Source organism: Mauremys mutica, chromosome 2 (genome assembly GCF_020497125.1).
Source record: "Mauremys mutica isolate MM-2020 ecotype Southern chromosome 2, ASM2049712v1, whole genome shotgun sequence".
In the NCBI taxonomy this organism is placed as follows: Eukaryota; Metazoa; Chordata; order Testudines; family Geoemydidae; genus Mauremys; species Mauremys mutica.
In genome coordinates, this window is record NC_059073.1 from 67,070,595 (window position 1) to 67,084,716 (window position 14,122).

At 42.1% G+C, this 14,122-nt stretch overlaps 1 protein-coding gene across 1 annotated transcript in view; it reads right to left on the reverse strand.

Annotated features, from left to right (window-relative positions):
• Positions 1–14,122, reverse strand: part of CHD7 (chromodomain helicase DNA binding protein 7) — a 183,734-nt gene that overhangs the window by 113,539 nt on the left and 56,073 nt on the right. The window contains exon 3 of the mRNA XM_045004672.1: positions 3,277–5,121. Coding sequence (XP_044860607.1) covers positions 3,277–4,947 — 1,671 coding nt within the window. The 5' untranslated portion in view covers positions 4,948–5,121. The remainder of the gene's footprint in view (positions 1–3,276; positions 5,122–14,122) is intronic.

The window sequence follows — 14,122 nt, forward strand, 5'->3', positions numbered from 1 at the left end:
GAGGGGGATCAGGGCTGGGGAAGGGGGTTGGGGACTCCGGCTGCGGGTGCAGGCTCTGAAGTGGGACTGGAAATGAGAGGTTTGGGGTGCAGGACAGTGCTCTGAGCTGGGATTGAGGGGCCTGGGAGGGGGATCATGGCTGGGGTGCAGGCTCTGGGTGGAGCTGGGAATGAGGGGTTTGGAGTGCAAGTGGGTGCTCTGGGCTGGGATTGAGTGGTTTGGAGGGTGAGAGGGGGATCAGGGCGGGGGAAGGGGGTTGGGGGGCAGGGGGAGGCTCAGAGGTGCAGGCAGCACTTACCACTAAGCAGCTCTCAGAAGCAGCAGCAGCAGCATGTCCCTTCTCCAGCTCCTATGCGAAGGCGCAGCCAGGCAGCTCTGCATGCTGCCCCATGCACAGGCACCACCCTGCATCTCCCATTGGCCACGGCTGCCACTCTGTGCAAGAACTGGAGGGAAGCCATGCTGCTGCCTCCAGGAGCTGTGTGAAGCAGCCCTGGCCCTGCTTCCTGGCTGGAACGCCGGAGCGGGACAAGCACCAGACCCCACTCCCCAGTGGGAGTTAGAGGGCCGGATTAAAATGGGTGGCAGGCTGGATCTGGCCTGAGGGCCATAGTTTGCCCACCCCTGTTCTACATTAAAGACAATATTTCTTCCAAACCCTCTAATACTGCAAAATGTGAGACTGTTGAAAATTTTATTGAAGTGCTACCAAATGTAACACTGAGTGAAACCCTGGTGTAAATTTACAGTGCTCTATATATTTTTAATAAGTAATATTTATTAAGGGGAATTCAAATTATGCAAGTCTTTTGGGAATTAGGGCCCATTCCCACTACCATTTTGTGACAGATCTTCACCTAAGTTTCATTTCACCTCTTTTTTGCCCAGGCTATGTTCTTATTTCTTCGTGCATCTGTCTGAACATGTTTTTGCAATTCTGCTTTCCATTTTTGATTCTTGATTTTTCCTCCCTGCTGCTTTGACATTCGCATCCTTTTCTCTTCATTTGTCTCCATGTCTTCACCTTGTTATGATGTTCTCACCTCTTGTCTGTCCTACAGCATCCTTCTTCTCCTTGTATCATTTTCTCCAACCTGTCTTACTTTTTTTCTAGATCTCTACCCATTCTAGCACAAACTCTTAGTTTTGCTCTCCTTTCCGTCTTCCCCTTTCCTTGGGATACAGCTGGCAACATGAAAGTATTTCCAAGAACAATTCTGCCAACTAGCAGATGATGGATAATTCTCTGGGCATTCTGCTGATCTTTAATTTAAAGTCTCCTTATAAAGTGAGAGGAGAAAAAATTGCAAATAAAACATTCAAAATTCACTAGAATGCACACAGCCTGCACAAGGCTCCTTCAACTCACTAGCTGATTTGAAAAAAAAAAAATCTCTTGAAAATATTCACCCCCCTCAACCCCATTTCTCTACCCCTGCTCCCACACAGCTTCTCCTCTTATCCCCACATGGCTTCCACCTCTTGATTTCCACCCATTGCTTCGCCTACCCTATGGCTTGACCCATATTTCCCCAGGATTTCATTTTGTCCAGTGAGCGCTGAAGCCTCTCCCACCTGCTGAGTCACCATCTCTCCTCCACCCCCCACCAGCTGCCTCTCTCCACCCATGCATCTGATTCCCAGATCCATCACATGCTGTGCTGAGCAGCTAGCAGAAGCAGCCGGCAGGCAGCAGTCAAGGGGGCTGCTGAGCAGCTGCTTTCCATGCAGTGCTGGGACATGGGCTGGGACAACTGTTCATATGATTTATTAGACTTATTGTATCAGACCTTATGACTGCATTCCAACAATTATCTCCAAATATTTATGGGTAGTGCTACTTGGGATTGATTTTGGCTATAATGAGGGATTGAAAAATGGAATATACTCTACCATGGTATACCGTATTTTCCGGCGTATAAGACGACTTTTTATATTAAAAACAACCCCCAAAAATCGGGGGTCGTCTTATACGCCGGGTATAAACAGCGGGCAGCCTGGAGCCCTCTGATTCCCGGCCGTGGCTGGGATTTAAAAGGCTCTGTGCTCCCCGCCACAGCGGGCAGCCCAGAGCCCTCTGATTCCCAGCCGCGGCTGGGATTTAAAAGGCTCTAGGCTCCCCGCCACAGCGGGCAGCCCAGAGCCCTCTGATTCCCGGCCGCGGCTAGGATTTAAAAGGCTCTGGGCTCCCCGCCGCAGCAGGCAGCCCAGAGCCCTCTGATTCCCGGCCGCGGCTGGGATTTAAAAGGCTCTGGGCTCCCCCCCTCGGAAGGGGGGGTAGTCTTATACAGCGAGTATAGGCCAAAACCTATGTTTTAACTGTAAAATTAGGGGGTCGTCTTATACGCCCAGTCGCCTTATACGCCGGAAAATATGGTATCTGCCACCTATACATACAACAAAAAGCTCATGTCTCATTGCCATCACTATATCTCGATTGATATGCCCAAACTTCAAAAAGACGAGAGATCTGATTTGATCATGCACAAAAAGAGTACAGATGCTTAGTCAAACCTGCTAAGTTAGGTTGGAAAAGGCTCTCAAGAGTTCCAGTACTTCCAGCTTCTGAGTGGGAAACACTGTCAGAGCAGTGCTATTTTAAGTGGAAGCAGGAAGTTCAGAGACTCAGTAAAACCAAAGTTGTGTGCATGTGTGTGACTCATCCAAGCCTCAAGAGGTTTGGTTTTAGGCTAAGGTTCACATCTGCTCTTATTTTATCTCAACCAGGTTGCCCACCTCTCATTATCAGGTGCATTATTTAGTGCTGGAAAGTTTCATATGAAAAGATTGGGGAACTTTTCCTTGAAGAACTTTCAACTTTATACTAAATTAAAACATTTCAAATCTGCATCCCAAGCCTAAATTTGCTTTAATCAAGAAGTATAGCTATCTTAGGCCAGCTTCACTCTGCAAGTTTGCAAATGCTTAAGTGTTGGTTTAATGATACTGTGAAAATTTAGACACAAACTTTCAGCTCTCATAAGATTCACCACAATAATAAAATAATTGTTGCATTCAGGATAAGTTTGATGCTGCTTCACATTTAAACGTACTACGGTGTAATCCTGTAAAAACCATCACGAGACCATAGGCAACGAATGAAGTTCCGGTAGCTTGCTACTCAATAAAAATATAAGTAAAATGGGAAAGACAACCACCAGTACACAGAATAGTTAAGGCAGAACAATGGTTTCAGAGCAATAAACCTGTATCCCAGGGTCTGAATAGGTATATAATTGAAAAACAAACACTCTCTTTCAGCTGGAAGTAACTTACCTGAAGGACAGGCACTTTTTGTGGTGTATTCTGTGGTGACTGGTGAAGCTGTGCCCAAGGCTGGTGGTGGGGATGTGGTGGTGAAGACTGATGATGTATCCCTGGATGAGGTGGCATGGGAGGACAAGTTGGCATTTGCTGTTGAAAAGACGGCTGTTGGCTGGGATGCTGCTGGCCAGATATCAGTCGTTCTTGTATTGCTTGTGGATCTGCAAGGCCAACACCTGGACAACCATTTGGTCTCATGTGCCCACCCATTTCCCGTGGAGTTGAAGACATACCCATAAATGGACGACTCTGTTGCATGTTTCGGGGGCCCATATTCCTCTGTCCAATTCCCATGGCACCAGGGGGCTGGTGTGATGGCTGAGGATGGGGTATATTTGGATAACTACCAACTTCCATTGGTATTCCAGCACTACCAGGCCTAACCTGTGGAGGGGGGGTACCTGCTGGATTACTCATTGCTTTCATAGGTGACATGGGAGGTGGAGAGGCATAAGTTCCCTGAGGCTGTGAAGGGTGCATAGTTTGTGTGTTCATTTGGTTGAGTGAGCCACTAGGGTGAATGGGCTGCTGGTGCATTAGTCCTTGACTGCTGTTTGATGGAAATCCTACAGCATTTGTGTATCTTGGTACAGATTGATTCATTGGAGTGTTACTTGTAAGGCCTAAATTCTGATTCATCCCTGTATTGTTAACTAATCCCTGATTTAGGTTACTGTAAGGATATCGAGAATACTGCCCTGAGTTGTTTATAGTAGGTGAGGGTACTGTCTGGCTCCGAGAACTAAAATTAAGTGTTTGTGGCCTAACAGCACCCTGCTGAGGAGGATTAGGGGAGAATCTGGGACTGTGGGCTACTGATTCTCCATGGAGCGCGGTGGGGGGATGGTGGTGAAATTGTTGGACTGAGTGTCGCAAAGAAGGTGCCATGCTGGGATTCTGTTGGGGCACATGAGACAAGTGGCCAGGTCCTGAGGTGGCAATGAAAGGATTTCCCTGATTAAGACCTTCTTGACCTTGAGAAAACTGGTTCATCCTCTGCTGTTGTGGTTGACCATGCTGTTGCATTGAAAAATCACCACGAGCCATGTAGTTTCCCATTTGCTGCATGTGCTGAGAATGCCCCTGCCCAGGGGGTCCTGACGGTGTCTGTGATGGCTGCGTCGGTGGTTGCTGCTGCTGCTGGTATGGTGCTCTTATTTGGTCGGGCACCTGAACAGCCCGCGGTCCCCACATGGAGCCACTGTCTACAAAGGGTTGCCCGTGCCTTTCATTCTGCATACTAGAATAGACTCCCATCTGACCACCAGTGCCACTGCCATGAGGAACCTGAGGAACTGGAGGGTTGTGATACTGTGAGTGAGGAGATGCTATACCATTCCCAGGAGCATTACTCATCATTCTGTTAGGCTGATCCATCAGATGTATTTTTTGCTGTTCATATTGATTATAGTGATCAAAGTGGGTCAACTTTGCTTGGTTTTGATTGGTGGGAGGATGATGAAGAGAAGACTGTAAGGAGGGGAATCCTTGATCTATGGGCATTTGCTGCCCCATAGGATTTACTGTATTTTCAGGATATCCACATTCCCCAAGACTTTCCAGCCCTTCACTGAAAATATTCCCATCTTCTCCAAATAGACTCATCATTCCTGGATCTGCCATCTTTTTTCGGCACAAAGCTCCTCAGAGCTACAAGTAGAAAGCTAGTCTGTGCTTCACCTCACTGAGGTGTTTGTCCTCAAAGCCTTTAATCCTCAACTAATCTCCTTCATGTCATTCCATATTTCCTTAATTCTTTCGGACCACGTAGTGTCAGCCAAAGTCTGGTTACCGATCCTAGAAAAGAGAGGAAAAAGAAAAATTGGAAACAAATAATAAAATAGTCATACAATATTATAAACACACCTCTGTTAGTTGACACTAGATTATTTCAGATGCTGAAGTGTATTTTTTAAATCTGTTTCACTTTAAGAAAAACTCATTAGCTTCTATCAGAAGCTTTATTATGATAGGGCACTAGACTGCAAGCAAAACACTAACCTTAACCTTAAATTAATCCATTCACTACACTTCCTAGTGTTCCATTCTTGGATGGAACAGAACAAAAGAACACAACATGCAGCAGCAGCAGCTGCCACAGCAGGCAGGCAGATGTATGAATATAGCCAAGCAGCCCATCTGCTGAACTAAAGCCCTGAAAATGCTCTAGTTACCAACAGCATGTCCTTAACCTTATTCCCCTGAGCAGTGTAATCAGATGAGCAGGCAGCAGTATCAAGGGCTATGATAAGCTAAAGTTAGTTAAATGGACAACAGGATTGTGCAACACCAGTAGTGACCCTTTTAAAAGCTAAAGATTTTAAAACTGTAGATTTATATAAAAATTAAGGTGTTATTTTGCATAACAGTGATACAGGTCACAAACAGCTACTTTGTTAAATTAAAAATGGAACTATACAATATTGTTTCCCTCATTGAAAAACTATGCAGTTATTAGCTTCAAAACTGAAATAAAAATGAAAAGTTTTCATTCTGCAAGAGGGCAGATTTCTAAATGCAATGTTCAAACTAATACCCATGGCTCCAAACCCACTGCAGATCAAATCCATGACAGAATTTGTCTGTGGATAGAGGAAGTTCAATAACTGGGGTTCACTATTCACCTTCAGGCAAACTCCTTACTAATGGCATAATACACATTTGTGACTACATACTAAAATGCTTCAGAGTAAGACATACATTCTGCTTTGTATACGGTTGGTTTTCCTCCTGAAAACAAAACTCCAACTAGCTAAGAAGAATTGGTCACTGCTATAGTATTTTATTCATTTAAATACTTATGGCAGGTAATTATTACTGTTTGCAGTATTGTTGTAGCTGTGCTGGTCCCTGGACATGAAAAACACAAGGTGTGCAAGGTAATATTTTTTATTGGACCAACTTCCCTTGGTGAAAGAGACAAGCTTTTGAACTACAGAATTATTCCTCAGGCCCAGACCTGAAGAAGAAATCTGAAGTTCAAAAACTTGTCTATCTCAGTTAAGTATTACAGCACATGTTCAGTTAAAAACTTTACATTTATAGTGACAGATTACTTTCCTAACAGAAAGGTTCCAAGAAAGTTCTAGCTTTTTCCATACAGGACTCAACTAAGTTTAGGCTGGGATGAATGACATTTTCTTAAAAGTCATCTGCAAGTGGGATTATGCTCTTTTGTCATTATTAAAAAGAGGACCTAAACAAAATCTATTTTTTTATATTAGAAATTCAGATTCTGTGATCTATGGCTGGAGGACATCTCAACGTGGTAAGGGCTTGTGCACATGCAATTGGAACCAAAATAATTAACTCCATTGTAACTAACTTTGTAAACTATTATTTCAGTACAATTCTGTTTCAGAACACTTATTCCTGCATTATCAAAAGAGTTATTGTTTAAAACTTTGTTTTTATTAATACCTATTTAATTTAATAGCCAACATTTTGGAGAAAGGCCATCTTTTTGATGTTTCAACCACCATCCCTTCAATTGGAGGTGTCAGCTAACATGATACATTCTGTATCCTCCAGCAAAACCAAGAGAGATACTGCAAAGGGAAAATGTCAATAGATTTTTGGCTGTGCATTTATTTAACCACTTTCCAAAGACCTCTCTACAAAAAGAATACAAGCTCCCTTTCTTGTTTTTTTTTTTTAAATCCATTGATCACCACTTTTAAACGACCATCAATCCAATAAGATCTAGATCACTTAGGGTAAATTTCTTGAGTCTCAAATATCCTTAGAAGTACAAACTCATTAAAAAATCAGTTACAAGGGACATAATTGTAGAGGTGTTTAAATATTTAAATATTAACACTAAACTTCAAGTCAGAAAAATCAACCATATCAATGGTAAGGCATGTTTCACTCATGCAATCTTACAGCACAAAGCTGCCATAAGCTAGGCTAAACTGTTACTTTGAACTTTCTTTGCATAGAGCAGTGGTTCATAATCCGCGGCCCAATCAGCGCACAGCTGCAGCCCATGTGAGATCCTCAGGGCCAAACAGATTGCATATATATATATTGTGTGGGTACAGCCCACAATGGTAAATAGGTTGAGAAGCACTGGCACAGAGGAATCCCTCCAGTGGCTTAGGGCCACTTCAGCAGCTCCTACATTACCACTCCACCTGGCAGTTGGTGTAATACATATAGCAGCTGGGGCACTCCTCTACATAGTCACCCTCCAGCTATCAGAAAAGCCTCCTTGCCAAGGAGTGGACTAGCTCCTGGAGTTCCAGGGGAGCCTAAAAGGTAACTTACAGCCACAATAGCTTCCTACCACCCACCTTCTCCTGCATGGAACACAGCTTGGGCAAACCACAGAATCTGGCTCAAGCTGCCCAATCATCTAACTGTTCAGTTATGTAGCATAATATACAGGTCAGAATTTGTTCACCAATACACCTTCTTATAAACAATTATGTCTTAAAAAAACCCCAAGGGTGGGAGAAAGAAACAAAGGTTGGGGAGAGAAATAAAAAAAGTCCCTTGCTGCCAGTTACACAGGCTTTGGGATCTACAAGTAAAAATTCTGACTCTGGTAAGTGTCATGGCCTTTCCAATCCAGTTTCTCCAGAAATTCGTTTCAAATGCATGAAAATTAAACTGTTATACCTGAATGCTTAGTTTATTTTCTATGACCTAACAGGCTTCCAAAGAAACTCCAGCGGGAGCCAGCCACCAGTAGCAGAGCCAATTTCAGATGATGGTGGTCAGTGCCTGCTACTATTTCCATGGAAACTGGTGAAAATAAGGTAATAGGTTTTGTTTAACAATTCACTTTATTTCTGGCCATTTGACCCCAATTTCTGCAGAAACTAGACTGGAAAGGCCACACTGAAGAGCTGGTAGTCTGTAGCTGAACCAAGTTACACTCACTTAGACCACAGGCTCTCTGATGGAAGCTACAGAGGCCAAGACCACTGTGGATTTTCAGGTATGTAGTATTTCTAAGCCATAAACTTAAGATGCAGTGTACAAAAACTTGTTTCTTTAGCTACATTACTATAAGTGAAAATACAATTTATTTGTTACTATTTATGCTTTTTGCATATGTTCTGCATTTCTCATCTTGGACAATGAAAAAAGTTTCTCTTTCAGGTTGTTAGTGCTTGGGATTCAAAGAATGCATGAAAATATTTGTTTAGAGACAAGTGTTTGCATTAGTTTCAATTTCAGGAACATTTCTGTTAGCCTTATTTTTAAGGGTTTTTTATATTTAAGTTTGGTATCAAATATAAAAGTTGATTGTGGCCATTTAAATGGGAAGCAATAATTTAGCTGTCCTTACACTTTTTTTAAAAAAATGGGTTACTGTTAAAAAACCACTATCAAGAAATTTGGTTATCCCAAATATCTACTTCTGTCAGGAAGATAGGAATATTTCATAGAAGATCTATCTCAGGAGTTTAAGCAGCATTATACAAAGTGTGTAGTTACCAAGAAAGCTATTACAATATATAATTAAAATGATCAGCCAGAGAAAAAATCAAATCAAAATGCACACATTGACTTTGAAATTGTCTTTTCCAGATTTCCTAAGTAGGGTATCTTACCAAAAAAAAAAAAGCAAAAACCAAAAAAAACAACACAACCATGTAATCTTAGTTGTGTTTGGGTCTTAATCTCAAATAAAACAGTGCTATGAAACAGTTCTGAAGGTCCCATATTGGTAGAGCAAAGCAAGTTCACTTGCTCCACTAAATGTTATGCCTTTAACAGTGCCTAGCGATCACTGAAAAATATACTCAAACAGTAGTTCGTTGATGAAGATTAAAATTTAAGCATTCAACTTGGCTAGTAAAAAAAGGTTACGTAGTATGTCTAAGGACTATGGAGGTGGTGTGAAAAGTTCTTGGCATTATAAAAAGTTCAGTATTTCTGTGTACTGCATCTTCTTCACTGTCACCATTTCCAAAATGTCTTAAAATTAAGAGTTCTGTTTCCATAGCGTAGACAAACAGGTTAGCCCATCTTTCTGTTGAGAACGTATAAATAGTTTGGGCATGAGAGAGATTTATGGTCTTGAAGAAAGGGATGCTCTGAGCACCTTTGAAGATCAGGCTACCAGGGTTGTTTGCATTTAATAAATAAAACAATTATGTTAATGCAATATTAAGGTTGCATAGCTAAAATAATGCAAATTAAAAATCCCAAAACAATGTTAAGATAGCCTCCAAAGGAAAAAAAGATCGATCTATGCATTTTTTTTTAAACTTTGACATATAAATAAGGCCTGATCTTTTATTAATTTTTGTGCTGGGGGAGAGAAAAGGTTTTCCGCCCACCCATTGCAGAAATATCAGCAATATATACTCTTCTTCCCTGTTTTTCTGGAGGACCATGGAAATGGAAGTGAGAGCTTTTGAAGCCCTCAGCTAAAGGGACAGATTTGCTGACAGTATGTGGACACTGCAGTTCAACATGAGTCAGGAGACTTGGCTGGCAGGGCTGTAAAATTATGGTGTGGCCGTTCGGGCTCGGGCTGAACACTCAAACATCTTAACTGTTTGTTTGGCATCTGAATTAAATCATTACAAACAAAAATCTTTATGCAGCCCTATCACAAAATTCTCTCCTCTCAGATTTTAGCTTATTTGTGACATCAGAATCTTACTTGTTGTCCAGAGCTGACTTTCTAACTGGAAAGAGCCATCATTGTTAAACCATTCAGATAGTCTTTATACATCTTAAGAGAATAAAAAGATCACCTTTTTTGGGGGGTGGGAGGGGAGGAGAGGGCAGATTATCCTTTAAATTGGTTGAACTGTATATGCTAAATGTTTCAGGGTATACATTTTACAACTCTGTAGTACGCAATAAGTTATGCATTAACACAAGCATAAAAAATGTATCCAATGCAAATGAGAATGTGCTCTTGGGAGCTTAAAAAGTCAGCAACATACAACTGGATTTCAACTGTGCAGCCAGTACACAGTATTCATGAACTATTCGAAAACTAATCTCTTTCATAGACCAAATAAGTTGATTTGAAAGCCTCATTCTCCCAAGGCAATGACATGGTGAGAAGGCTAGCCCAAGCCACCACAAAGGTGTCCCTAGATTCTGTCTCAGGGCTCCATCTTTTACCCTCTGGCTAGTAGGGGTTCAAAAATTTGAAAAATTGTCATATTTTAAAATTGGTGTCAAACAGCTTTCTCCATCTTCTCCCAATCCCCAATGGGTATTTAAAACCTTTGCCCCTCCAGTCTATTTCCCTCATGATAAAGAAAAGAATTCCATTGTAATATAAAAGGGAGTTATTTATTTAGGTCATTGGACACAGACAAAAGATTATTCTTTCTGGCGTGCTAACTCCTAGCCTAGACACAGATTGTGCTTCCTAGTATTCCCATAAAAAAGATCCCTGAATTTTAGCCCAGGTAGGGATAGAAGGGAGTAGTGACTACACTACATCCAAATAGCTCAGCACCCTGATTGAGAGAGAATAGTCAACTGAGGGCTTGTCTACACTTACATTTTATAGTGCTCTAACTTGCTGGCTCAGGGGTGGGAAAAATCACCCCCCTGATTGCAGCAAGTCTGAGCGCTTTAAAGCGCTAGTGTAGACAGGTTCTGAGCGCTGGCAGCCGTGCTTGGAGCTAATCCCCTCATGGAGGTGGATTACCAGAAGCGCCGAGAGAGCTCTCTCCCAGCACTTGTGCGCGACCACACTTGCACTTCAAAGCGCTGCCACGGGAGCATTCCCGCGGCAGCGCTTTGAAGTTTCCAGTGCAGACATACCCTAAGGAACTTGCAACAGATGTTGAACTCTGAATCGTTCTACACCAACAGGATAGTTGTTTTCAACAACAGTTGAGAGAGAGTTGTGGAGCTGGTGAGGTGAGGACAAACTTTAATACTCTACATCGAACAAGCTAAGATTTTCTAGCACAGGCAGCCTTCCTGTTATAAAAAGTCCAAGCAGCAACTTGTTTCTGCTTGAGCCGGTCAGAAAGAAGACGCTTATCATCATCAAAGAGGGTGGAATTTCTTTAGGATTTTATAAAATTCAGATATCCACTGCACATGCTCAGAAGTGATATTTTCACATAAAGAAAATGTGTTAATCTTAATGAGGACTATGTTCTGTTTCAAACATCAGCCATTTGTACCACAAAAAAGGATTTAAAAATATAATTTCAGAAAGTAGTAAGTTCTCTTCTCTCTCCTACAACTCAAAAACAGTGGAAAGAATTTTGAGACTTTCCAAAAGAGACCAAGCATAGGAAAATTCTGCCCAAAAAGCAGATGTTTCACACGTTTTGAAGCAGGAGAAAATGGAAGTGGTTGTTAACAGAAATTTTTTGTTATCTTCACTAAACCACAGGTAACCAATGTCTTCTATAATTCCACTTAACCTGGCATTACTGTCACAATCCTTCTCTACATCCCAATGAACACTCCCCATCCTCCTCCACACTCTGTGGTGCAGTGTTGCCAATTTAGTCATTTTCCAATCCCCCTCCTATAAATTCTGACCCCCTCTAATTTAAACTCCTGGGGGAAACACTGCCTATAAGAGCCTATCATGCAGGCTTGTTAGCATTGCCTAGAGCAGGGGTAGGCAACCTATGGCACGTGTGCCGCTGATTTTCAGTGGCACTCACACTGCCCGGGTCCTGGCCACCTGTCTGGGGGGGGCTCTGCATTTTAATTTAAATTTTAAATTAAGCTTCTTAAATTTTACATACACCAATAGTTTAGTTATATATCATAGATGTATAGAAAGAGATCTTCTAAAAATGTTAAAATGTATTACTGGCATGCAAAACCTTACATTGGAGTGAATAAATGAAGACTCGGCACACCACTTCTGAAAGGTTGCCGAGCCCTAGCCTAGAGGTATTACTGTTGGTTATTTCCTCCACCTCCAAAATAGTTTGTTTAGCAACCCCATATGCCTCAATAGGCTCCACTCAGTATTTTAAGGCCTAACTGACTTAGAAGCCTAAGTTTCAAAAGTGACTTAGACACTTAGGCATGAGTCTCATCAACTTGCATTGAGACTTAAGACTCACCTACACTTTGAGTAACTGTGGGTATGTCTACAACACAAAGAAAAACCTGCAGCTGGCCCATGCCTGCTGACTCGGGTTTGCGGGACTCCCGCTGTGGGGCTGTTTCATTGTTGCAGAGATGTTCAGGCTCTGGGACCCACCCACCCCACACAGTCCTAGAGTCTTAGAGCCTGAGCGTCTAACACAGCAATGAAACAGCCCCACAGCGGGAGTCCTGCAAACCCAAGTCAGCAGGCATGGGCCAGCTGCGGGTTTTTCTTTACTGTGTAGACATGCACTGGCATGCCACACAATAAACTCACCATGTGGCCAATGCTACAGTGCAGTGAAAATCCTGGAGTGTGGCTTAAGTCAAGTCTACACTAGCACTTTTTTTTGACAAAATTTGTGTCAGTCAGGAGTATGAAAAACACACACCCTGACCATCAAAAGTGCCAGCGTGGACAGCACTATGTTGGCAGGAGGCGCTCTCTTGCCGACATAGCTACCGCCACTCATTGGGAGTGGTTTAATTATGCCAGCAGGAGCATTCTCTCCTGTGGGCATGCAGTAGTCCATAGCGTAGATCCTAAGGCTACGTCTACACTGCCCACGTTACAGCACGGCCGTGGCATCGCTGTGACATGGGCAGTGTAGTCACGCTTTATTGCCAGGGGAGAGCTCTCCCGGCAATGATAAAACACCCCAAATGAGGGGTGGTAGCCTTCTCGCCGGGAGCTTTTCAGCACTAAAATTTTTGTCATTCAAGAGGGGTGTTTTTTCACACCTTGAAAAACTAACGTTTTAGCTCTGAAAGTGGCAGTGTAGACACAGCTTAAGTGCTCAGAGCAAAAATTAATTTTGTATACATCTCAGTGCAATTAGTTCATTCTTCACTAAAAATAAAAGAATGGTTCTTTTAAATAGGATATCTTAGTGGCAAATCAGTCAATTCTCTTAAGACACTGAAATCTCATGTTAATCTTCAATGAGAAAGAATCCTGTCTCCCTTCCCTCAGACACCTGGCATAAGTAAAAAAATATCTAAACTAAAAATGGTTCATCGCAAAAAAATTAAGGCTAGGCTATATACATACCTCACTATTTCTCAGATTTCTTGCATAAAAATAACTTGTTAGTTTTCATGTAATATTAGGCAGGAATTAGATCGGGGTCGGCAACCTTTCAGAAATGGTGTGCCGAGTCTTCATTTATTCATTCTAATTTAAGGTTTTGTGTGCCAGTCATACATTTTAACATTTTTAGCAGATCTCGTTCTATAAGTCTATAATATATAACTAAACTATTGTTGTAAGAAAATTAAATAAGGTTTTTAAAATGTTTAAGAAGCTTCATTTAAAATTAAATTAAAATGCAGAGCCCCTCAGATCAATGGCCAGGACCCAGGTAGCGTGAGTGCCACTGAAAATCAGCTCGCGTGCCGCCTTCGGCACATGTGCCATAGGTTGCCTACCCCTGATTTAGATTGTTCTTTATTTCCTTATTACATCAAGTACCTTGGCACAGAACTTGCTTTTACAGAGGTAATTGAGGGCACAAGAGTTTTCAGAATATCTGGCAGCTTGTTACTGTCAAGCAGCTGATGCGAGAATGACCAGCTAGTAGTTCAGTCAGTGCCACACATTTGGAAACAATATCCTACGTCATTCAAATTCATAGAAGCTTTGATACAAAGCTACAATAGTAGCACCATATGCAGAATACTGCTATGATGCAAATGCATTGAGGGCTTCCCAGTACAGAATGTCCAAGCTACAGTCCTAACATCT